At 39.9% G+C, this 25,036-nt stretch overlaps 1 protein-coding gene across 4 annotated transcripts in view; it reads left to right on the top strand.

Annotated features, from left to right (window-relative positions):
* Positions 1–7,369, top strand: part of GCN2 (protein kinase family protein) — a 155,829-nt gene extending 148,460 nt beyond the window's left edge. For 2 of the 4 annotated variants that reach the window (XM_086820322.1, XM_086820321.1), the window contains exons 23-29: positions 1,159–1,267; positions 1,392–1,528; positions 1,673–1,780; positions 5,263–5,336; positions 5,427–5,532; positions 5,647–5,769; positions 6,835–7,369. In XM_086820322.1, coding sequence (XP_086676448.1) covers positions 1,159–1,267; positions 1,392–1,528; positions 1,673–1,780; positions 5,263–5,336; positions 5,427–5,532; positions 5,647–5,769; positions 6,835–6,957 — 780 coding nt within the window. In that variant the 3' untranslated portion in view covers positions 6,958–7,369. Of the gene's footprint in view, positions 1–1,158; positions 1,290–1,391; positions 1,529–1,672; positions 1,781–5,248; positions 5,337–5,426; positions 5,533–5,646; positions 5,770–6,834 lie in introns of all 4 variants that reach the window. The other 2 variants (XR_015269204.1, XR_015269205.1) reach the window with 2 other exon arrangements.
* The last annotated feature ends 17,667 nt before the right edge of the window (positions 7,370–25,036 follow it).

The following is a 25,036-nucleotide window of genomic DNA, read 5'->3' as shown; positions in this document are numbered from 1 at the left end:
ATGGAAGACATCTCAGAGTAGACTTCCTACTGCTTAGTACGCAGTTTTTTGTTTAGTAGTAGTCTTTCGGTTTCATTTTGATATATCAATGACTCATGATGTCTAATGGTTTTGAGACTTGAGCCATGTCAGCAATGGAAGTTGGAAGTTCAAACTTTAATATTTGCATTTTTAACTTACTATGGTCGTTGTACTAGACTTCTAGTTTTGCTAATGTAAATTGTGTGCAAGTTTACTTTCCTTGGTTTTTTTAGACATTATGACATATGAAATGGATTATAAAGTTCTCGTCTCATTTCTCATTGCCAATAATTTGGTGAAACTATAATTTATTGCCTATAAAATACAATGTAATTAGGGCCACGTATGTTTCAGCCCGAGTGAGCCAAACATACTTGAAACATACTTTCATACTCGTATGCGTATGCTTCACGTATATTAAAAGAGAGAGAGAGAGAGAGAGAGAGAGAGAGAGAGAATATTAATCTTGTTTGTTAAAGTGTGTATGTTAGCATCCTTACGGTGAGTGTGTGGATTGGAATGATTGTAGATGCAACATTGAATTGGTGAGTGGTGGACAAGGTTGTTGCAAGAGTAACAATCAATGACAATTATGATCGGCTATAGACAATGTCGTTTTGCTCTTGTCTAGTCCATTTCTCTACTCAATGCTTGATTAATATGGCACAAGCATGTTAAGGCTCCGAACACCGTTCATGATGCTTATGCTAATAGTAGATTTATTATTTCCAAAGATACAGTCTAGCACATTTGGAAGGCTAGATGCATTTAGGCCATTGAGGGCACTTTAGTTTATGAGTCACAGTGCATTTGTAGGATTTAATATCATCCACACCCTTATGGCCACTTGGGCAAGAATCCACGGATCTTCCAGGGCTGTGGAGAGAAAGCGCAGCCAATTTATGAGAGTGAGATTATGGCTTATGGCATCTTTTTCACTCCCACTCATATGGGACCTTATTGGCAGCATAAGGTACCGGATTTGTTGACATTTCCCCCTTGTTTGGTTTGTAATCTCCCTCTTGTATATTTGTTCATACTTATTAGAAGTCTCGTTTTTGGAGGAAAAAAAAAACTGGTGGTGCATGTATATGTATATGGTTCTGGTGCTTTACTTACCAAATGTTTTAACGTTAGGGGCTTAAACTGCAAGAAAGTGTAGTAGATCGCTTGCAAACAGTAGAATACAGATGGAATGGAGATGCAGATGTGGCTCTATCCCGGCTTCGAGGAGGGTTAGCAGACAGTATGCATTCACATTCTATCACGTGTGTCTATTTATTTATGCTTATTTTATGCAGTTAATGCTGTGCATCCTTCGAAACATTTCTCACTTAGCTAGCAACTTCTCACTGTAGTGAACCTTTCAGGTGCTCTTATTTCCTCTGCAATTGATGAACTAGCCACTCTTCAGAGTTACTTGAGAGTTTGGAGCATTTCGAAAGATGTTCATGTCGATGCACTGATGGTACCTGTTGAGGAGTACCACAGAGGAATATTTTTTCAGGTGAACCACTCCATCGGCTTTGGCTATCAATACATTCTGCATGGCTTGAGTTGTTTGTGCACGTTGCGAATGTGTATGTGCACTGCTGTCTCAAAGGAATTATTTCTTGTAGTTCTGAGTGACCTCTTGTTCTGGGAAAAGCAGATTTACATACGCAAGGGTTGTTGCCTTGCCGCTTCATCAGCAGGAATGCTTTTAGCTATTGGAGGTCGCTATGATCAGCTTGTTCAAGAGCATTGGACAAGCACTCTGGTTTGTACATGGCTTTTCTGATCCATGTCAATGCAAGTTTTACAACTTTTAATGGTTTTGCATTTGTTTCCATGTATATTGTCTTCTCTAGTGCATGTCAGTTCTCCAAGAGGTCCTCATCAATTCCAATGGGAATCCTAAGACCTGTTTTGGGTAGCTCAAGAGCTCATGACTAGTGTATTGGAGGTATTAAAAGGGGGGCTCATGCTTGATAAATATGGAGTTCTCATGACTGTAATCTCTCTTGCCTTTCATTAAGAGGCTCTTATGAGTAGATCTATGGAGGTATGGGAGTGCCATTAATCCAGCTAACCATGAAGTATAGCTGCATTTTTACTTGAATCTCAGAGGTTAGGATAGGGGGCAGCCATGTGTGCCCCTGCACCCAGTCTTTTATCATGTGCATCATTAGTGGAGGTACGTATGAGGCAAAGTGTGTGTGAAGAACATAAATTGTTTCAACATTCTCGAGAGGAATTGTAAGACATTCTATGATAAATGTTGCATGGTTACAAAGAGTGATACCTGCTTCCTAGCAAGAGGGCCTTGTGAAATTGGCTCCCCAAAAGGATGTATGCTTGAATTTGGCTGATTGGAGACCTATCACTTCAATAATGCTAGCGCTATAGAAATTGGTGACAAAGATGATCTCCAATAGAATAGCCAATGTGCTTAACAGAAGGCTTGCATCTTTCCCAATATGGGTTCATTCCTAGATGACAAATAATAGACAACATATGTAATGCTTATGTGGGAATGGAGTATGCCAAATATACTAGTTAGGAGGTGTTGCTATTGCAGGTAGATATTGCTGAAGCATTTGATACAATGCACTAGGATTTTATTGCTACCACCATGAAACGTCTGGGGCTTGGTTCGAAAACGACAGAAGTCATCTACTTGTTGTATGCAGGCAGCATAGCTAGATGTATTATTAGGAAAGAATTATCATCACCATGGACTTTTGGAAGATCAGTTAGGCAGGGCTGCCCATTGAGCTCTATGTTGTATGCAATTGCCACTCATCCTCTGCTGATGTATATGGATATTCTTACTTGGGAAGGAGAATTACATGGACTGGTACAGCCAGACGGGTCACCAGTGGTTGCACATGCATATGTTGATGACTCTCTTCACTTCTCGGGAGATACTCCAAGGGAGCTGACAGTGATTATGGATGTTCTGCAATTTTTTGGGACTACAACGGTGGGGCTGAAAATCAACTTTAGAAAGTCAAAGTTGCTACCACTAAAACAAGTGGATTGGATAGTATACTTTGGCCAAGAGATATACTAACCCCAGGCCAAATCACTAGATGTTTGGGTTATCCTTTGGGTTGGAACATTTCTTTCAAAGAAGCAGTTGTGTGGGTGCAAACAAAAGTCAAACAAAAGGTTGATTATTGGCACTTGTCTACATGGCCTTTACATGCCAGGCTGCAAATATTACAATCCATCATAATGTCTTACATACAGTTCTTCTTGCCATTGCTAATTTGGGACAAAATCATTTGACACACTCATGTCATCAACAATGGAATTGTTATGGAAAACAAGCATTGATAGGAAGGCATTAAGGCTATTGAAAATGGAGCATGTATGCATTCCTAAAATGCATGGCGGGCTGAATATCTTGAATGTGTATTACCATGTACTAGCTTGGAAACTTACCATGATAATAACTTTCATGGAACAAGGACAACCATGGGCACGGATGTTGGCTACAATGTGTACGCATTACAAGGTTGATTGTTTTGAGCATTCGAATCTCTCCTACTGGGATATCTTGGAAGGTCAAGTACAAGGAAAAATCCTAGGCTGCTCCTACTCTTCTAGATTGTTGCAAGACTGGAAATCTGTGCTCATACATTTGCATTGGGCACCATAGGCCAATGCCTCTTGGAAACACACTGGTAGCTGAAAATGTGCATTGGAGCAGAGCATTTGATACGCCATTGGCTGTGGCTAAGCCAAGAAAAGCTTATTTTTTAGCACAAAAAAGGAATTTTTACATCGGGGGATGTCATATCGACTAAAGATAGACCATTATCGTTTCCACAAGCACGCGACGGTGGCAATTGGGAGCCCATTACCGCCCTATATGGAGACTTGTTGTTGCTCAGCTAGCAAGACATGGGGATATGTCCTATATGTCGGTTGGGCAATGGCAGGTTGATTGGCTGCTAAAGAACATCCGACCAGGTTATATTACGGAGTTTCCTCTTTGTGGACTGACAGCAGCGAGGGCATATAGATTACTGCTTCCAAAGCCATGGATAAAGTGACATGTGGATCGGGTGTGGCATATGAACAAGTCCTTAGGCTGGTGGAAAGGTAATTTGGAAAACATATGGCAAAGCAAATTGCCTTTTAAACAGAAGGTTTTTCTATGGAGATGCCTCACGGGATTGCTTCCAAACAATAGGAGAGTTTGGAAAATTGCAGTTGCAAATTGTTTGCGGTGCCATCATCAGATGGAGAGTACTTATCATTTGCTATGGGCATGTACTGACACAAGGGATTTTTTGAATCATCTATTGTTGGATATACGAACAAGATTCCCTAGGGTGACATTTGGGAAAATGTTTTGGATTCCAAACTGCAAGAATATGCTCTTTTCTTTGCCTGGGGGAGATATGGGGCTATATGGACAATATGGCTGGATTGTAATTATGAGGCCTTTGCACGACCTCAGATTGACAAGTATGTATACTTCCGTTGATCATTACGTTAGTCATTGCATGACAATTTCGAGCTACAACCAATTGATTAGCAGAACTATGAAGTGTTTTTCCACTGTTTTTTAGATGTACTTTAATGAGAGCCTCTCGCTTTGAGGGTTCTCGAATATAAGATTTGGCAGTGGTTTCACAAAGAAAAAAGTGTGAGAAGAACATAAACATGGATTTTTTTTTTGGTTGCTTTGAATTGGTGGAGTGATGATCAAGATCCCTAGTGAGGTCTAAGAAACTTAGTGGTTAAGGATGAGGGTAACAAAGAGAGAATTTCTTTCCTCTGAGCAGTGTCGGAAGGGTTAGTGCCTCAACTTCGAAAATACCTCGTTTAAGGACTTTTCATTTGTGCATGCCTGGGAGTCCAGTTTGTTTATATGTAGGTGAATTTTTAAAATGACTAGATTGTTGGTGCTTGCATTTGGCTAGTGTTGGGTAGGGTTAGTGCCTCAACTTCGAAAATACCTCGTTTTAGGACTTTTCACTTGTGCATGCCTGGGAGTCCAGTTTGTTTATATGTAGATGAATTTTTAACATGACTAGATTGTTGGTGCTTGCATTTGGCTAGTGTTGGATAGGGTTAGTGCCTCAACTTCGAAAATACCTCGTTTAAGGACTTTTCACTTGTGCATGCCTGGGAGTCCAGTTTATATGTCAGTGAATTTTTAACATGACTAGATTGTTAGTGCTTGTATTTGGCTAGTTTATGAAAGCATGCTGCTCATCTCACTCTTCAGGTTATGTGCTGCAGGCTATTTCTGCTCCAGGTGCTGTTGGAGTAAGCATTGCACTAGAGAAGCTCATCTTGGCTGCAGCATCTGAAAGGTAAAATCTTGATATTGAAGTGTAGCAGCATCTACCGAACTCTTAGGCACTCTTTACCATTTACTGAACTCTTGTATGGATGCTTTCTAGTGAGCCAGACTTGGGGGTTGAAGTGCTTGTATGCTCAAAAGGAGGCGGAGGCTTACTGAGAGAACGAATGGAAGTGGTCTCTGAGTTGTGGGATGGAAATATCAAGGCAAGCAAACAAGTAGCACCAGTCACCAGTTAGATGTTGCAACAGAAATACTTCAATGGACATTTAAGATCATTTATGCATCTAAAAGTTAAAATTTTCCTTTTGTTTGTCCAGGCAGAGTTTGTACACTCACCTTCACCCAGTCTCACTGAGCAATATGACTATGCAAATGAGCACGGGATTAAGTGGCTGGTCATGATAACAGAGGCAGATCTTACTCATGGAAACACTGTAAAGGTACTTACTTGATTGGATGGGAGGACTGGTTAAAGTTCTATTCAATGAGGCTTATTTACAACTTTGATGAGTACACTCTTTAAGGCTGCTGCTTCTAGTCTGTAAAACCACCTTGGTGTATGGTTCTTTAGATCTATGCCCCTTTTTCAGTAATGCCACTATCATAACGCAACATAAAGTTATCCAGAAGGGCTCATCGAGACCCACCCATAGGAGATGCATCTGGAGACATCCCAAAGAATAGCATCATCTGGAAGGCCAGGGAAACACAGAGACACACCCAGTACCCAAAGCAGGTAGGCCCAGTGAAGGCCTTGGGCATGGAGGGACTGTCAAGGGGAGAACGGTTAAGAAATATATTACCTGAACACATGCAGGGTCAGTACAATTAACTGTTTGGATTGCCCAAGGCATGCTAATAATCATGATGCTGTTCTAGTAGGGTCCTCTGTTTAGCCATCTATCTTTATGTGCAGTAAAGCTTCCAGGAGAGGACTCGTAATGCGCAGACCCTTGAAATATAATATTTCTGGCCACCTTTGTAACTCGTTTTCTGACAGTGAGCTTGCAGCCTTAGCTGAGGAACACAACTTGCAGCTTTAGCTTAAGAACACATGGCCAAAACTGACTACTGCTCACTGCTTTTCTAGCATCGTACCTGGATTAGATCACAAGCCTTTATTCTCTCTGCCTTGGATAAACACACCTTGTTTTCTTGTTGATAGATAATAGAGGCTCAGAAGTGAAGGTCAACAGCAGAGAGTGCATGCAAAGTGATGGCTTACCTTTCCTGAAACTTCACGACACTGCACCTAAGTAATCTTTGCTGTAGCTGGCAAGTCAGGCAGTCAGAAGAAAGGTTTCTCCTTTTGAAAGTCAGGGTACAATGATGAATGCAAACAGTTAGATGGAGCGGATACTGGAACTTAATTCTAACGTAGTTTTGAGTGGGTGATGCTCATAGATTTGTCTGTCACTTTTGTTGTGTTCAAAAATCTTGCATGCAAACTAGGTCCATGTATGTCATGGTGGTAGCATCACCAGTTCTTTGCCTGTGGCCAACAGGTCAGAAACATGGAATCACGAAAGGTGGAAGAGGTTTTTAGAGAAGACTTGGTAAAGTTCTTTACAGAGATGGCAGTGACAGCAACGAACAAGAAGAATCGAATGCCTTATTTTGGGAAGTAAATTAATCTCATTTGATTACTATCCTCTTACAGTGGGTATGACTTACCTTTGGTGGCCTTAGTATGAAGGCAATGTCTAGTAAGCAAACATCCACTGTAATCAATATATCCGTTTTGCCTCGCATGAGATTGTGAGGCTTGAAATTTTTTCAGGAGGGATATATCTGCAGCAATTTGATTTAGTATATATGGTGGCATCCTGAATTTTGAAAAGGAGAATTAATTCGAAGAGTAGTTCCAAAGGAGGGGGGAAGTGATATAGAGAAAGGGAGAGGTTTTCCTGCATAGGGCTTTTGTATCTAGAGGAACTGGCTGTAACAGTCTTCAAAGTGAGTGAGACTATCACATCGTATGTAAAGTTATCTCTAGACCGGCTGTGGCATATCCTTCAAAGTGAGTGAGATTGGATCACATATCAAAACGGTGCAGCACCCATTTTCATTTAGTCATGTATTTTTTACAGAAGAGAGCCTTTACAGGATTTTTTGCATCTTCCTTCAGATTGATAATTTTCAAAATTCTGGCATATAAGAGATGTATGAACAAACTGCAACAAAAAAAAAAGCTTTTTTTATCTGTGAACTGAGCAGGTCGCGTAGTCACATGGGCATTGAAGCTACAAATCGCAATTTTGTGGGCAATGTTGTGAGAGGCCAAGACTGTTGAAAAGTTCTTAATTAATTATACTAGGTAAATTTCTTATGTTCAGGTACGGCATGGAGTTTGCTTGAATCGAAAACTAAACTTATACCTTGGTTTTGAATGAGGGTAGCCTTGTCCTCAAGTTTGTTAAACCAGTCATAAATTTACATAACACAATACATTCCCATAACCTGGATTGCACTTACTCCTAGATTTCATTGTTGTGATCTTGAAAACAAAGCAGTTTCATCTGAATTACTGTCATCCAAGTGTTGGAATGTGCAACAGACTTTCATACACGTGTATGCATATGTGCGCTCTCTGAGAAAATCTTTCTTGTGCTGTGCTGATTTTTTAAGACGATTTTGCACGCAGCTTCCATAGAGGAATAATTTTAATGAGATGATGCAATGGTTACTTACATGCAATCATTGGTCCATCCTTATTTCAAGGTATATATCGTCCATCTTCGTCATACCAAGAGCCCATTTGGTAATCAAGTAAAGCTAGACCTATTGAGGACAAAAAGCACAAAACCTAGACAAAAGAACGTGTAATACAAATATGGTATAGCATTTATGATAATGTGTACGATGTCTCTACAATGAATGCAATTTGGATGTTGTCATGGTAAATTTCACACTAAAATAAAGCTTTGATTGAACGCTGGAGAGCATAGAGTGTGAGATTGTATATGGTAAGTTGGATTTTGTTAAAGGGATTCATATGGGGGGGGAGAGAGAGAGAGAGAGAGAGAGAGAGAGAGAAAGAAAGAAAGTTGTATTAACGTCTACAAGAGGCCAAAATGACCTAAAAGTTGTATTAACGTCTACAAGAGGCCAAAATGACCTATGAGACCATAAGGTTACTTATAATGTCCATGAAATATATCATCATAGATACTATAAAAAAATTTCAAAGAACGTAGCAAGAGCTGAAATGTTAGATCTAATCCCAAAACCAAAAGTGTCCAGCTCTCATATCACCCTAAAATATATAGCATAGGACGTTGCAACATGGCACCCAATGTAGGAAAGCTGGGTTGGCGGGAGAAAGTCTTGTAATGGTGGGAGATTCCTCTTGTAGTGATGCGGGCATGGTCGGGGGGGACCAGGGGGTCGGGGGCATCGGGTTTGTATCTAGTGTCACTCCTCTCGGTTGAGCTCTTGCATTAGCCTGAAGGTCGGGTGTAGTGGGTTAATCTACCCTCATCACCTACTACACCCAACTTGAAGGCTGTGATGCATGAATGGACCTCCTAAAAAACCATTTATTCTTAATCCATGCAATTTTTTACAAGGTATGGAATTGAGGTTGGACAATGCGTGAATGGACCTCCTAAAAAAGGTCAAGTTGAATCATAGGAAATAGGCCATCTATCATCTATTCAATCCATGCAATCTTTTATTTGGTATGGAACTGAGATTGGACAATAGCTTTGACTAGCTTCATGTGGTGGCATTTAAAAAAATGTGTCTTTGGGATCCTTCAAGGTGGCTTGCAATTTTGACATGGTTATCAATACTTTTTTAAGTGGTGGTCATATCTTTGGCAATCTTAACTAGTAATGATGTATGTAGCTCTAGAGTCTAATCCTTAAGATTGATATTTATCATGGTCATGATATGTGAATGAAAGGGAATTGTTATTTGTGGTACAAAGTGTAGTAGTAATTACCATGGTTGTGGTAGTCCAAACGGCTCTAAAAAAGGAGCTATGTTGAGTGTTTTACAATGTTGGTAAAGTTACTAGTTGTATGTTCTTTCCCCCGAAGGCAAGGGGTAGACATGGCATAATTAGGATAGCATGTATGTGAGGAGTATAAAGAGAGTTGGAAAGGTGCCTAAGTGACCTCTTGTAGAAAAGTATATGTGGCTTTTCACACTCCTTCCCACAAACAACTCTCGTGCATTTATCATTCTAGCAGCCTCGAAAGAATGAGCAACAAATGAGCACCTAGGAAACACACATCAACTCGGAGAGGGTATTGTAGGCCCTTACATCATGATTCATCTTTAAATAAGGTTTAGCACACCATAAAATTAGGATTTGCCTAAATAAGACAACAAAATAATGTGAACTATAGCATCAAATTGATTGGAGATGTTTTTTTGCTTTTGTTTTTTTGAAAAAGAAGGCTTCTATTAAGTATGAATAGACCATAAAAAATCATAGATGGAAGTTGGAACAAAAAAAGTAGGGTAATCTCAACCAATATAGGCTAAAAAGGGGCCAAGAGAGTCCTATGAGGGTTGATGAGAAACAGATCCCTTGATCCCACTCCCTCATGAAGACAGTGAGCTTTCCTTGTGCACATCTAGATGGTCCCTATATACGAACCCATGTAGCCATAATAGTATGAATAATATCTCCCCAAATAGTACAAATGCATTGTCGTATTTCTAAATTCCCTCAATAGCCTCTATGCATCTAGCCCTCCAAATCTGCCAAGTTGTGATATTGGCAATGAGCTCCCTAGTAGTATCAATCCTCTTCACAAGTGGTCTATACTATGTATGAGGAATATCCATTAGCATATAGCATTCAGCCACACCTATGAATGTCATTATGGGGGTGTCTAGCTCCTTGCCCTCCAAAAATATTTATAGACCAGATTGAGTGAACCAAGCAATAGCACCCCAAGTAACATAAATGGTATCTCTCCTCAATTTGCACATAACCTAAGCTATAGAGCCTCAAATTCTTTGAGCAGCTCTACACTCCTATATGCAATGTTGCACTATCTCAAAAGCTATTGGGCATCTGGGGTAGGCAAGATCTGCTCTACACATAGCCCTCCATTTAATAATGGGGAGGCCACCATGTAATAATAACCAGAACAAGTGGGAGACCTGGCTCCTCTTGTATGAGCCAAAATCTCTTTTGAATCAATGGGGTGATGCCATAGCTCTCCTAGTACGGCATGAGTGTAGTAGTCCTCGAAATCTGTCCAAGTAAAAGGATCCCGGCATTATGGACAATGTAATTAAAGAAAGGCTAACCCTTCATAAGATTGGCCGCATCAATCCACTCCCACTCACTAGGATCCATCCGAGTAAAAGGAGCCTGGAATTATGGACAATGTAATTGAAGAAAGGCTAACTCTTCATAGGATTGGTTGTATCAATCCCCTCCCACTCACTAGGATCCCAATGAAGATATCTAACCATACAATCATAAGCACCAAGACAATGTCGAGCCAAACAGCAGCCCCTCGATGTCCATCAATCCCTGGTACATGGTCGAATTGAACCATGATTGTGCTTGTGATTATGTTAAGGTTGTGCAAGAATAAGATGAAGCTGTGATTTGAACACAGTTGTGTCTAAGAAGGCCTCTCATTTCTGTGGGCCTGTTAGGTCTTCGAACCCTCCCCGTGCTTGGGCTCATAACTTCCTCAAAGGGATTCACACTCTGTGTTGGGGTTGCGAGATTTCTGAGACGGGACTTTCCTCTCCGTATTTGCTATACTGTAGGCAGGTAAATTGTTCCATCTGGAGTGACATATCCTTCTTTGCCCTCATGGAGTTTGCTTGAATCGAAAACGAAACGCATACCTTGGTTTTGAATAAGGGTAGCCTTATCCTCAAGTTTGTCATAGATTTACATAACACAATACATTCCCATAACTTGGATTTCCTTGACTTCATCGCTGTGATCAGTTTCATCTGAATTACTGTCATCCAAGTGTTGGAATGTGCAATAGACTTTCATACACGTGTGTATGCATACATGTGCTCTCTGAGCAAATCTTTCTTGTGCTGTGAGGATTTTTGGCCTGCCTAGGGCAAAGGCCTAGGCATTGTGTATAGTGGTTTTGTCTTGTTGCCTACCTACTATTTTAGGTATTAAATGCTGCCAGCTACTTTTGCACGTTTCAAAGACTCTAATATATAACACGAATATGTTAATTATATGAACGTTTGAAGGACCTAACATGACCACGTGGTGTTTTAATTGCATTTCATTTTCCCATGCTCTCCTTCACAATATTTAGTGCGATAGGCGTCTCTCCTCAGCTCATTATTATTTTTTACTTGTTTTACCCGGCCCTGTCGCCCTATTGCAGCTCTCACACACAGTCACGACTCACATTTGACATGCGTAGTCTCTCTCTCTCTCTCTATATATATATATATACATATATGTATACATAGATATATTGTTTACACTTCCTTCCTCCACTGCACACAGTGTCTACTATAGCTATTCCTACTGCTCGGCTATGCCTAACATGATGGCTATGGTGAGCTTAGAAAGAAAATGCTCAGAAAGATTTTTCTTCTCTTTGATAGCCGTTGTCGACCTCCTCGCTGCACCTCCATAGCTATAGCAGCTGCAGCTATAACCTTAGGCCGGTTTCTCACTTTTTTTTTTCTTCACTCTTTTTTTTTAATGACGTGCTTAATAAGAAAGACTTTTTTAAATAATGTGTTGCTCGGCTATGCCTGCTGACATGATGGCTATGGTGAGCTCAGAAAGCAAACACTCAGAAAGTTTTTTCTCTCTTCTCGATAACCGTTGTCGACCTCCTCGCTGTGCTCTATGCGTCGTTCATAGCTTGTTCGTTTTTTTTTCTCCTTATAAGTAAAGTAATTACATGCTTGATTAGATGTCATTATGGGCTTTTGTTTTCTTTAATCTTTTGGTAACCAGCGCAGGATTTGATGGCGACTTGATCATTGTGATGGCAAGTTCATTTTATTCTTCGCACTCTCATATTTTCTGCATTTTGCACGATTCTGAGCAGTGACTTGCACTCCTTTACATTACATGAACCTATGAAAATTACTCACTTTGATGGGCTCCTTTTGTTGAGGTGTTCTTAATTATTTTTACAATGAAATAATTAAAGTCGCCATCACCCTATTGCTTTCTGTCAGTGGCGTTTATCCTCCATGTTTTTTCCTCAAAGTTTAATTGAACATAGTGTTTCACCAAGTCCTCCCTTTATGTGTATAGAGGGATTGAGACTTCTCAAGTTGTGTTGTTATCTTCTTCTTCTTTTTCTCTTTATTTAAGGGTGAAATTCAACTGAGTTTGAGCTCTCACGCAAGTGGGTCAACAAAAGTCGACATCTGTCCAATGCTCCTAATGGGGCTGACAACTTCTCGAAGCTAGCGGGGCCAGCAGCTCGTAGCCAATGATAGGAAAAAATATTTTTTACAATGAAATCTAGATGAAATAATAGCTTTGCTTGGGGAGTTTCTTGAATCAACATCACCCTCTTGCTTTTTGTCCGAGGGCGTTTATCCTCTAGGTTTGTAAAATTCAAAGTTTATTGAGAAAATTCATTGAGTTTTTATTTTTCTAGCGTATTGTTTTTCCCATCATTTAATTTAGTCTATTCTAATTTAATCACATACTCAAGCACTAAACACCGTGGAATCTTTTGACAATGAGGAAGGTTCGAGGAATTGTTTTCCAGTATGACGGTATCAAGGATGCATAAATACTAAACTAAATATAATAAATATAATAATAAGGATGTAGGCCTTGGGCCCTAGAACTCTCATAATGAATCCGCGATGACTAAATTTTTCTTCTTCTTACAAAAAGCTTAAAAGAATAATTCTTTCCGTGGCCACACACATCAATCCTTTTCTCCCCTTTGTTCTTTTCAAAGTACCATGGCTTGCATCATTCTCTCCTTTAAAGTTGCCACTTTTTGATGCGTATTTTTTTGGCTCGTTCATCTTGTAATTTGTTGTATACGGTCTCTGTGTAATCACCAATGTGCTCTATCCACGTAGATTCTAAGGGCTTTTAATTTGCTGTATTTCGGTGCAGGCTAGCGGACTTCGTGTGTTGTAGAAAGGAATATTTTATTCAAGTCTCAAAGTTTAATCTAATGGATGTTAATACCTTTTTTTGTGCTTTTTTGTGCACTTGTGTCATCTGATGCGGATGTCCACGTAGGAGTCCTTTAGTTCAATGTTTATGTTTTTTTTGTGTTTTTTTCATGCGGTTTAATCTGATGGATGATGTTAATACGTTTTTTTTATGCGCTTGTGTCATCTGATGCGGCTGTCCATGTAGGAGTCCTTCAGTTCAACGTTTATGTTTTTTTCTGTACTTTTTTTTTCATGCGATCGTGTCGTCTGATGTTGCTGCCCATGTAGATTCGAAGGTTCTTTATTTCTTTGTGGAACTCAATTGAGATGCGATTAGTCTCAGTACGTATACCTTTTGCAAAAATCAGAGAGCTAACTTTTGACGGGCAATTTGGCTTGCATGGTAGTGTCTAAATGTTATGGCTGTCGTGGACAACGCCTAGAAAGAACTTCCTAGATTTATTAGCAAAGAAGCTTCTGTGCTGGTCGGTATCAAGCCCAAATTATCATTCAAGCATTGTTACATGAGTGGATTGGTTAGGCCTACTTTGACTATGTTGGCAATGAAAGACCTTCTTACAACCATACTTTATAAATCTAATAACATAACATTAAATTTAGATTGGCTAGGCCACATTCATAAGTTGCAATCCATGCAACTTATAGATGACAAGTATGTAAATGCAGCAGTTGAAGGATGAAGATAATCCATCTATTGATGTTTTCTTGCATGGAATTAATACTGCTCAACAAGTAGTTGATGTCAATGACACAAATAAACATCGCGGCAAGTGAAGGAAATCATCCTCTAAGCTTATTCAAAGATTAGCATTGTGAGGAACTATCATTCCCTTCTATTTTCTACGGTGAGCCACAAAAATATCACTCTGGCTATCAAAAACTACCAAATTATATCAAAATGGGAACTATTGCACAAGGATAGGCGATTTGCTCAAAGCATTGAAAATCTATTTTTAAAGGCAGTGAAAATCATGACACAAAAGGTGTTGTCTTCAATATGGATACGGATGTGCAAAGGAAAACTCAAAGAACATTCACTTCGTGCTAAAGATATTGCACAGGACACCAATGTTGAAAAAATACTACATTCAAGACTAGGCTACAAATATTTTGACGCTTTGAGGACCTCGCCTGATTACAAAGAGAAATTAAAGAAGAATTTGTTTACAATGATACGACAGCTAGGGACTCCCACATTTTTTGTTACTTTTTCATCGGCCGAAAAGTGATGGAAACTGTTGATAAAGTGCCTCATTGCCCTTAACTTGCAAACTGGGTACCAATTGACCCAGAGCATCACTTTTGCGAGACTTGGTCCGCTCTCGGACCCAATCACAACAAGATATTACGTCCATCGATTCCAAGCCACGAAAAAATTACTTAGGTCGAAGGCTCGTATTCTGGGGGAATTGCTCAACTATTTTTTTGTTACTGAGTTTCAAAGCTGAGGAAGCCAACATGACCACGGTTTACTTTGGGTTAAGAACGCTCGTCAACTGGACAAGAATAGTGACAAAGAAATCACAGACTTCGTTGACGACTATATCAGTACCGACATTAGCCTACTGCCACATGACATTCAAGAAGCTCAAACACATAGACATCGCAAACAATGTTTGGGCAAAAAAAGGCAATGTCGCTTTGAGTTCCCAAGGTTTCCAATGCCTTGCACTATGATCATAAGACCTTTGGAAGAAACCTGCATGCCAACTAAAAGACTTAAAATTATACATAAGCTTATTAAGCAATCCTTGGAAAAACTAGCCCTTCCCATTGCTCTTCAATTTGAGGCATGGCTTGTGAACATGAACATAACGCTTGATGAATATATCGTATATCTGCAAAGCAAAGCCTCAACATCGAAATTAATGCTAAAATGAGAAATCAAAGACATTTACGCAATAACTTCAATAAAAGCATCAGCGCTTTCTGGGATGCAAATACCGACATTCAGTTTGTATATTGAATGCCCATGGTGCAACTTCGTAGTTCACATCATATATAACGAAGTTTGATAGCACACTAATTAAAGCCATAAAACTTGAGCTAGATTGGTGCATCCAAAACAATGCAAGTACGCTTGAAAGGCTTCGCAAAATAGGCAACACCATTTTAAACACTCAACAAATAAGTTCACAGCAGCAAGCTGTTTACATCGCTCTTTCACTACCACTTTGCAACACAACTAGAGAATTTTGCTTCATCAACACCAACCCACAAAATCAACGTTCTCTATTACTTAAGAGACAGCATATGCTGGCAAAGCTTGAGCCTTATAGCACTTGTATCTTCTTTGATTCTATTATAGAAAAGTATATTAAGCGTCCTTCACATTTGCATCATATCTGTTTGGCACAATTTGCTGCTTGCTATAACTTGACAAAATAAGGCATATAAATTACGCAAAAACAACAGGATAATACGCTACGTCCGCTACAACATAGTCAAAGACCTTGAGAACTATTATAGAGAGCAATAATGTCTTCTATTTCTACCATTTTGCAATACTGAAAAATGAACATCTTGAAACCCACGGCACTTGGCATGATGCTTGTGTGGACCGTCGGGAACTAATTAAAGAAAATGAGAAAAAATTTAACCAGGAAATCTTGGTTGCCACGCCAAGAAATGCTTGTTCTCTAACATCTAGCGCTAGCTTTGCAGACACCTCAAATGAAAGCACCTCATCAAATCTTGACATTGGCGCGTGGACATGCATAAAAATCATGAGTCAAGAACTAATTTAATCCTAAACACTAAACAATTGGTATCAATGCCTAACATAGAATACCATACAGGAATACGGACCCTTAATTCTCAACAAATACTCATCTTTGATGACATTATGCTAAGGAAACGCTTGGCCCCTCAAGAAATGATCCACTTGTTTTTAACAAGAGGTGCAAGAACAGGGAAGACATATACCTTACTTCTACTGCTTCTCAAGGTCTTATTAAAGTGTACAACCAACGCTCTAATTTCACCCATGACTCACCCTCTATACTTATGTTGGCATATATGAGCAAGGCCGCATTTAACATTGGGGACACCACTATACACTCAGCACTACATTTGCCTTTGTTGGTAACTACTTCACGTACAACCCTTGAACAACCTGAAAAGTTGGACGCGCTCTCTAGATTGTATGAAAACTTGCAATGTGTCGCCTTTGATGAGGTTTCGCTCATAGACAGTAACACCTTTTTCTTGGCTGACCAAAGGTTGCGAGCTAAACGAGTTCACGAAAAGCCATTTGGAGGTCTTGATGTGATCTTGTGTGGTGACCTTTAACAGGCTAGCCCAGTTCTTCGTGACCAGTGGATCTTCACAAAGAAAATTGAAATTTTAGAAGCGGACACCTTCTTACTGGCACACCTATCCTCGTTGTTATGAACTAAAAGAAATAATGAGACAAGACAATCAAAGATTCATAAGCATTTTTAATAACATTAGAATTGGCTCACAAACAATTAAGGATCTTCAATACTCGAATTCCATGTATTGTCGCTCACCGGTAACACAACAAAAAACTGCCTACATATATTACGCTAATAAAGATAAAGATATGCATAGCCAAGAGGTATATAATCGTAGTTCTGGTGTGCCATTTCAGCTAGACGCTATAGACAAGCGGCATAAAAGTTGCACTAAAAACACCGCAATCCCCAACGACTCAAAACTAACATCGGGCTTGCACAAAACTATACATTTAAAACCAACTATGATTGTGGAGCTATGTGCCAGAAACCCGGATATAGTTGATGGCCTCGTTAATAGTGCAGATGCTGTGTTTAAAGATGCAAATCTAAATCACCCACTTCCTTACATTTGGCTCGATTTTCATAATCCAAAAATAGGCCAAAAAACACGATACAACAATGCTCACTTATACTCGACCACCACTAAACATAATTGAACACCAATACACAAGATTACAAGAGAGTTTCAAATAGGCAAGAACATATTGAACACAATAACTAGAACACAATTTCTAATACAACCGGCTGCCGCAAGAGCAATCCATAGATCTCGGGGATCAATGATGCAAAGTTTGACATTTAGTCCCAAAAACATAAAAACACATGGCCTTGTCTACACAGCACTCTCACATATAAAGGATCCATAAAACCTTTACTTATTAGAGCCATTAGAACAAAAACATATTAAAGTAGATAATGGTGTGATCCAAGAAAATGAATGACTTCGTCTACAAGCCAAGTGGCAAACAATAAATAGATGTTTCACAAATTGTGATCCAAAATATATTATACTACAGTCTCTAAATATTGTAGCGGTGAGAAAAATACAGTGAAAATGGCCTCGTATAATCTTAAAACAACGAAACGGCAACTGATCCAAGAAGCGAACGAGAAGATCAAGTTGTTGGAGGGGGATTAATTCCATGATTTGGAAGGGACGGAGCATGCCTAAGACGAAAGACGAAAGGTATCAAACCTAGCCACCGATGCCTACAACCACTTGTGCAGAGGAAAGACCCCTTATAGCATGTAACTAATTCTCTACACCAATTTGATCAAGTTGGGGGTGCTCGGACAATTCAATGTGGAATTTGCAGGGTGAGATGGAGGGCCAAAAAGTTGATGCTAAAGTGCCTGGAAATGATCCGCAATAGGATAGTGCTGGTAGCTTGTGCAAGGCTGATTAATGTAGCCAATGCTAGTGCCATGAAGTACATGCCAAGAATGACCATCACAATAGTATATTTTACTTGGGATTGACTTGATCCAAGAAAGCACACTCTTCAAAGAGGTGGACAAGAAACCAATGGATATGGATGCAATGACCACGCCGTTTGATCCCATTGATGATGATATAGGCCAACTAACGCTAGCACTACTAGATGCTATGCTTGATGCAGAAAACATAAGCGTGGAAGCCGTCAACCGCTTGCAAGGAGTACCCACCCACCATAAGGTCTCTACCTATTGTTCATCATCAGGGTTTACAAGCAAAATGTTGGTGGATGGAGTGGAGTGATATGGCAAGGAGCAGTTGGTATATTCAAGTCACTCGGATGTGGAACTTGTCATGGCTGGCTGAGGATGATTTCTTCAAGCTAGTGGAAGCTGAAAAGAACTTAAGGCTATTGCAGAAGGAAGGAGAAGCCAGAGCCAGACAAGAAGAGGACAAGATTGACTACAATCAACCACCACCACCGATCCCTCCTCATCCTCGCAAGCTCGAATCTATGAGAGAGATGGAAGTTGCGACCCCTTTTATAGGTAGTCTACATACTCTGCACATCATGTAAAAGTGGTGCAACACTTTAAAGGGCACACCTTGCAACGTCTTTAAAGTGGAGCAGGCTGCACACTCTGCACTGCATGTACCACTTCTATATAAGTGGTACATAGGGTGCACAATGTGTAGGCTGTAACACTTTAAAGTGGTCAAGACAAGTGGTACCCACAGTCCAAGCTAGAGAGGCTTCACCAATATAAAGCGGTCAAGCCTCGCACTGATATTATAGACCACATTCAACTTGTAATTATTCATAGAAAAGTGAAATTTAGGACCATAAAAAAGCATCTTATACTTCTTAAAAGAAGTGAAAGGTTGGGGAAACATGTATATTAATCATGCCATGCCAAAAAGTTTAATCACATATTACATTGCTGATATTTTTACATCCCATAAATAGTGGCACCATTGGTTAAAATTTTTGCCAATGGTTCCAAAATGTGTCAATCTACACATTTATTATATGGTGCAATCCAACCATAGACATTTATACAACCCGTTGGGCTAACTAATATATTCCACCTCGACCAGCACTGCGACCACGATATGCATCCACGCTCTTTCTCTCTCTCTCTCTCTCTCTTTCTTTTTGCCATCTGAGCTCCAACTCCTGATCATAATAGTAGACCCCCTTCGTGGTTGAGCTTCTGTGTTGTACGTACCATGCCTCTCCGTGTACTTCGCTATCTCCCTGGGATGGGATGCGAAGACATCCTCCGAGGTATAGTACATGTGATCCTTATATAATAACAGCCAAGGGACCACCGACCACTCGTAGTTATAGTAGGAGAAACCTTTGTAAGATGGTATCATCCATGGCCCTGAATTTTGGCATAAGGCGATATATGTACCTGTTTCATTCATCATGCACGCACTCATCCACAATAGAATAGAATGGTAGTGTGCTGAATGTACTCCTCTAGACAATTTTCCCAAAAGGCCTTCAAGTCTTTAAAAAAACACAGGCTTCTTCTATGGAAAATTAAAGTCTGTTGTCACACACGAATCCATGAAGTAAATGTTGTGAAGATCCAAATGCTCTAGAAAACCTTTGTTTGACATTCTCAAGTTTTTAGCACAGCTCCAAATGTACACATCAAAGTGCTGGCTTGCACTCCTCAGCATCTCTGTGCTTGTAGTGTGTAACTGCGCCTGCACTCTCAGGCACCCTGTCAAAGTACCGTGTCCAGTGGCCAGCCTGGAACCCCCCCTTGCCTTTGGATGGTGAGTATACATCATCAGCAACCCCCATTCATATCCAGCACAGGTTTTGTACTTTTTGGAAGTGGAAACAATAGGGCCAGTCGAGACTCGAAAACCTTGAGTATCCTAGATAAATCATAGGGCCACACCATGCATAACTTTTCCTCTGCAGACCTATTCAAGCGTCGACGGTATGAAAAGTCATAGTTAGCCTTCTGCTTCTTTTATTGCACTGACCTTGGTCAAGTGCGCCAGCCTTGAACATAACGTGAGAAGCTGCCAATGTCTCCCTGAACAGGCTTGAATTGCACATTACATGACAAGGCCATGACGTCTTATTGACCAGGCCTTACAGACTGATAACAGAACAAAGAATCTAGTATACATGACATAAAAGCTTTCAATAATAAGGAGATGAAGCAAGGAACATAAACAGAGAAAATTTCCATTACTTAAAGACGATGAAAATACAAGAGGCCGGTGGGTAATTCTCAATAAGAAGTTTCAAAAAGACCATGTGGATATCAAGGATGTTGCCTTAGATGTTGTTGTTGAGCTCCTTCAAAAGAGGTGTTTTGGTAATCCATTTGGGTATGGTTCCATTAGGAGAAATATGGATTGACTGTCAGATTCCATATCTTTCATGTCAGATATACCTTGTGGTTAGCACATGGAAGTTTGAAAACCAAATTTTATTTTTTTTTTCATTTTTTATGTTTAACTTTTTACTTTCCTTCCTTTTGTATTTCATTACTTTTTCATTTTCTCCCTTTTTTTGGCGAAATTCAATTTTGTCATATCTTCTGCAACTCTGGTTCTTTCTTTACGAAAATTTACAATCATGTTGTTCTCCACCATAGCTCAAAACTTATGTGAGTTATGTCCGTTTTCTCGTATGAACTTTCTCTTCTCTGCGCACCACAGATAGCTATCTTGATGTGAAGTGGCATCAAATTCTTGTGAGTAATTATCATATGTTTAGGGTTTGTCTATGTTTTGTCTTGAGGTGACTAATGATCATAAGTCTAGGATTTGTTTATGTTTTGTCTTGATGTGTTTCTGTTTATTTTCTCAAGAGCAAGATTGTGAGCAACAAGGTTGTGTAAATCAAAGCAGTAAGTTGATGTTTATTTCTTGCATTTTTAATCTTTATTTGTTGCTTTCAATCTTCTTTGCAGCTTTATATCCATCCACTCTGCATGAATAGCAGAATGTAGAATGTTTTAGCGGAAAGCTAAATGTTTTACATGCAGAGATAGGTGCCTTGATCTATGACAGCAAGAGTAATGGTATAATCCTAGCTTAGACATGTCAGAAGCATATAGGATAAAGATAAAAACTGATGTTCATGCTGCCATGAAACCATCCATAGGCTCTAGAGATGTGCATCTAAGTTGGTTTGTACCATTTGGTTTATTTGCACATTTGTTTGGATCCTCTAAAGTAGTTAAGAAAACTAAGATTACTGGGTGAGTCATGACATCTCAAGAGAACTCACCACGATGATATCATTGAGTACAGAATTACTATGTCATATGTTACCTTTAGGTAAGATTGCAGAATTACTGTGTCTGTTGATTTTGTTGATGGTTTTTATTCATAAGTACTTCATTACAAGACATTGATTGTTGATTGTTGATTGTTGATTGTTGAATGTTGATTATTGATTTTATGTTTTTATGTTGTTTGTTTTTTATGACAGGTACTTCATTGCAAGATAAACTTTGTATATTCGCTTCAAGTATAGAAGGTGGCGACTTCTACGAGGGGAGTGGCTCAGCTTGGACCAAGACATGCGAGATGGCACGCATTTAGCACTCATTGATGTGAATATTCTTTAGGGGGGTCATGACCCTTTTAGCGCTAATGTAGAAAGTCATTGGTCCCTTAGTTTTCTGAGGCAGGAAATCCAACTCATGTCCAATGATCCCCCTTGTAATTTTTATTTTAAGCTGGATGGTAGTAGGAAGGTTGGGAGTCGAAGTGAACATTACAAAACATGCAAGCAGTGTGTTGCTCCACACATCCTTGAAATTGTAGAGTCCATGTAATTCTTATTCTTTCAAGTGAATACTAAAACTGTTTTTCTAAAAGTGTTGTAAATTTTATTTTATTTAATTTTCATAAATTATAGTGGTTTTTTTTAAGTCTACTGTGTTTCAAACCCATTAATATGTAAGAAAATAAAGATAAGTATAAGTAAGTACAATTGTAAATATAAGTATAAATATATATTTAAGTGTAAACAATAATATAATTAATTATCCTAGAAATATAAATATGATTTATGATTTCTTATATTTTAATGAAGTGTCATTAATTTTAAGTCTATGGATATAAGTATAAAAATAAAAATAACTTTAAGTATATATTTAAGTGTAAATAATAATATAAGTAACTTTGTAAATAATAAAACATAATAATAATAATAATAATAATAATATGTAACAAGAAATAGAAGTATGATTTATTATTTATTATATTTTATTGAAGTGTCCTTTGTTTACTAAAGTATAAATATAAGGTATTAAAATAAATATAAGTTTATAGATATTTTAAGTACAATAATAAACATAAGTATAATTGCATCCATCCAGTCTTACGAAACCAAAGTCATGACCCACCACTAGCTTCATTGAGTGCCATCACCTCCTCATGAGTTTTAATGAAATAAATATTACTCCATTAAAATTTTAATAAAATATATATTACTTTATTAAAGTTTTAATGAAATAATATATAAACTTATATTTATAAGTATAAGTAAGGGTTATTTTCATTCACTTCTATTGCATTCTCTATCTCTCACTTTCTATCCACCTTACTTATTGCTCCCTTTACGCCTTCACCATGGCTTCTCATCATGATGCGTTCGCACAGTGGATGAGTGAAACCCATTACGGTCAGATGTGGGACCAGATTTACCCTAGGTTTTATCAGAGTGTTGAGCTAGAGAATATATTTAGGACTCTCTAGAGGCCGACAACTCAGTGCTTGCATTTTTTTTACGCGGGATGTGATGATATCACATTTTTTATCCGTGACTCCACTACTCGGTGGATACCCCTAGAGTTCCTCTTCTCCATGAAGAGTGGTGACAACCATAGAAAGGTTGTGCAAAGAGCACTTGCACATGTTCCCCCCGCCCCTCCCCCCTTCTGGTCTACCTCTGTGCCCCTCACTTTTAAGGAGGCAAACCCGATCGATCAATTTAGTAATTTTCTTATTTATAAGAGCCCCTCTGATGCAACATCTCACTAATTCCCTAGGGTTTCTAGAACTTCGTTCCATGTTTAATCTAATTTTAAGAGTAATTTTTATTATATTTTTTTAGTAAGATAAAATTTTTAAATTTTTTAAATTTATTAAAATTTGATACACTTGTAGTCTTTCATGCATACATGTGTGAAAAATCCTAAATCCATATGAGGCCTGTGAACAAAAAATAATGCTTTCGATAAATTTGAAAAACTATACGAGAGAAAAAGATAATATTGAGAAAGAAACATCAAATTGTACTTGTATTAAAAACACTTCTCATAGATTACAAGTACATTGAAACATAGGTTTACAACTGTTACGTAGGCTGTAACGCCTGTGACCGACGGCAGACCGGATGGCCAAGGACGTGGCCATCCGGGGTTCAGTGGGAGAGGACGCCCATGCCGAGTCATGGGCGGCCAGGCTAGTGTGGACAGCAGGCCACACACTATATAGCCTGGGGGATGAGGGGCAATCCTCATTCTTCCTCTATGGCTGGGTGGTGAGCCAGAGGCCGTCCCCTCCTGTGGTAACGCCCGTAGCGGTGTTACAGCGACCTAACACTGGTATCAGAGCGTCGGTTCGATTGGGTCGTAAGGGTCCGCGCGTGACCGAGGGACCGGAGCCCACTCAATGGTTTTCAACCATTCAAAATCTCATCCTTATCTCTCCACAATGGAGTGTGTGGAGGGAGGTGGCCAGAACTGAAAGGAAGAACTCTCTCTCTCTCTCTCTCTCTCTCTCTCTCTCTCTCTCTCTCTCTCTCTCTCTCTCTCTCTCTCTCTCCCCCCGCGGTCGCACACACCAAAGCAATAATCTGCAGGTAAGCATTTCGTTTTTTTTCTGCTTTGAAGCTTGTCTGCGACAAAATGGTGTAGAGGGAGAATTACTGTAACGAGAGAGGCGGCTGAACTTGTCGATTGTGTGGCCTCCATGCTAATGTTAATGTCGTTGGCTCGCTGTGAAGCAGCCTGAGGCTGTGAAGTAGCCTGCTCTGCGGGGCCACACCTTACGCGGCAGCGCGGCCAGCCAGGCCAGCGCAGCCAGCGCGGCTAGGCCAGGCGACGGCGGCCAGGCCAGGCGGCGGCCAGCCAACCAGCGCAGAGCAGGCGGCCACCAGAGCAGCCGGCGGGCAGCCACCACAGGCAGCTAGCCAAAATTTTTTTTCCATATTTTAATTATTCATTTTTAATAAAATTAAAAATGAAAGTAAATTCAAACGAACACCTCTCTCCCCGCAGTGGAGGGATAATCCCGGCGGTGAGAGGAGGGATAATCAGGGTGATTCAAGCACAAATTTCCGAGGAAATTAATTTTTTTTATGAGTTACAGGCATTTTTCTCTCGGATTGGAGCATCCCGGAGTAGCGACGCTTGTAGAGGCTCACAACGCAACACAAATCTACAGTCGACCGACAGGCGACCGTAAGGGGGGTGACTATTCTCTCTCCACCACTGCTTATTTTATTAGCGTTTTCTTTTCTAATTTCCGAGTTCTCGCATTGTCTTTTGTGCAAGAATTAAAGATGTCTGCTAGGCGTAGTGTGTCCCCACCGCCTTCTACTTCTCTAGGGTTTTCAGGTCTCTTGTCCTCGGTCGCGGGTTTGACCTCGACCGAATTGTCAGGCCGTATACGCCCGACCGTTGTTCGGTCCGGAGTACGCTCGTCGATCACGCGTGATCCGCCAGCGCCCTCCTCGTCTATTGACCCCGCCTTAGGACCCAGCGAGCCCGCAGCGGCCGCATTAGCAGATGACCCCTTTCTGGCCGATGAGCCAGAGGACATGAACACCGACGTCGCCGAGGGGACCGAGGAGGACCTCTTGGAGTACGACGACGATGATTATGACCTATTGGA

This window comes from Cibotium barometz, chromosome 26 (assembly GCF_041138505.1).
Source record: "Cibotium barometz isolate CiBa-2024 chromosome 26, ASM4113850v1, whole genome shotgun sequence".
Lineage (NCBI taxonomy): Eukaryota > Viridiplantae > Streptophyta > Polypodiopsida > Cyatheales > Cibotiaceae > Cibotium > Cibotium barometz.
This window is presented reverse-complemented; position numbering and strand designations above follow the sequence as displayed.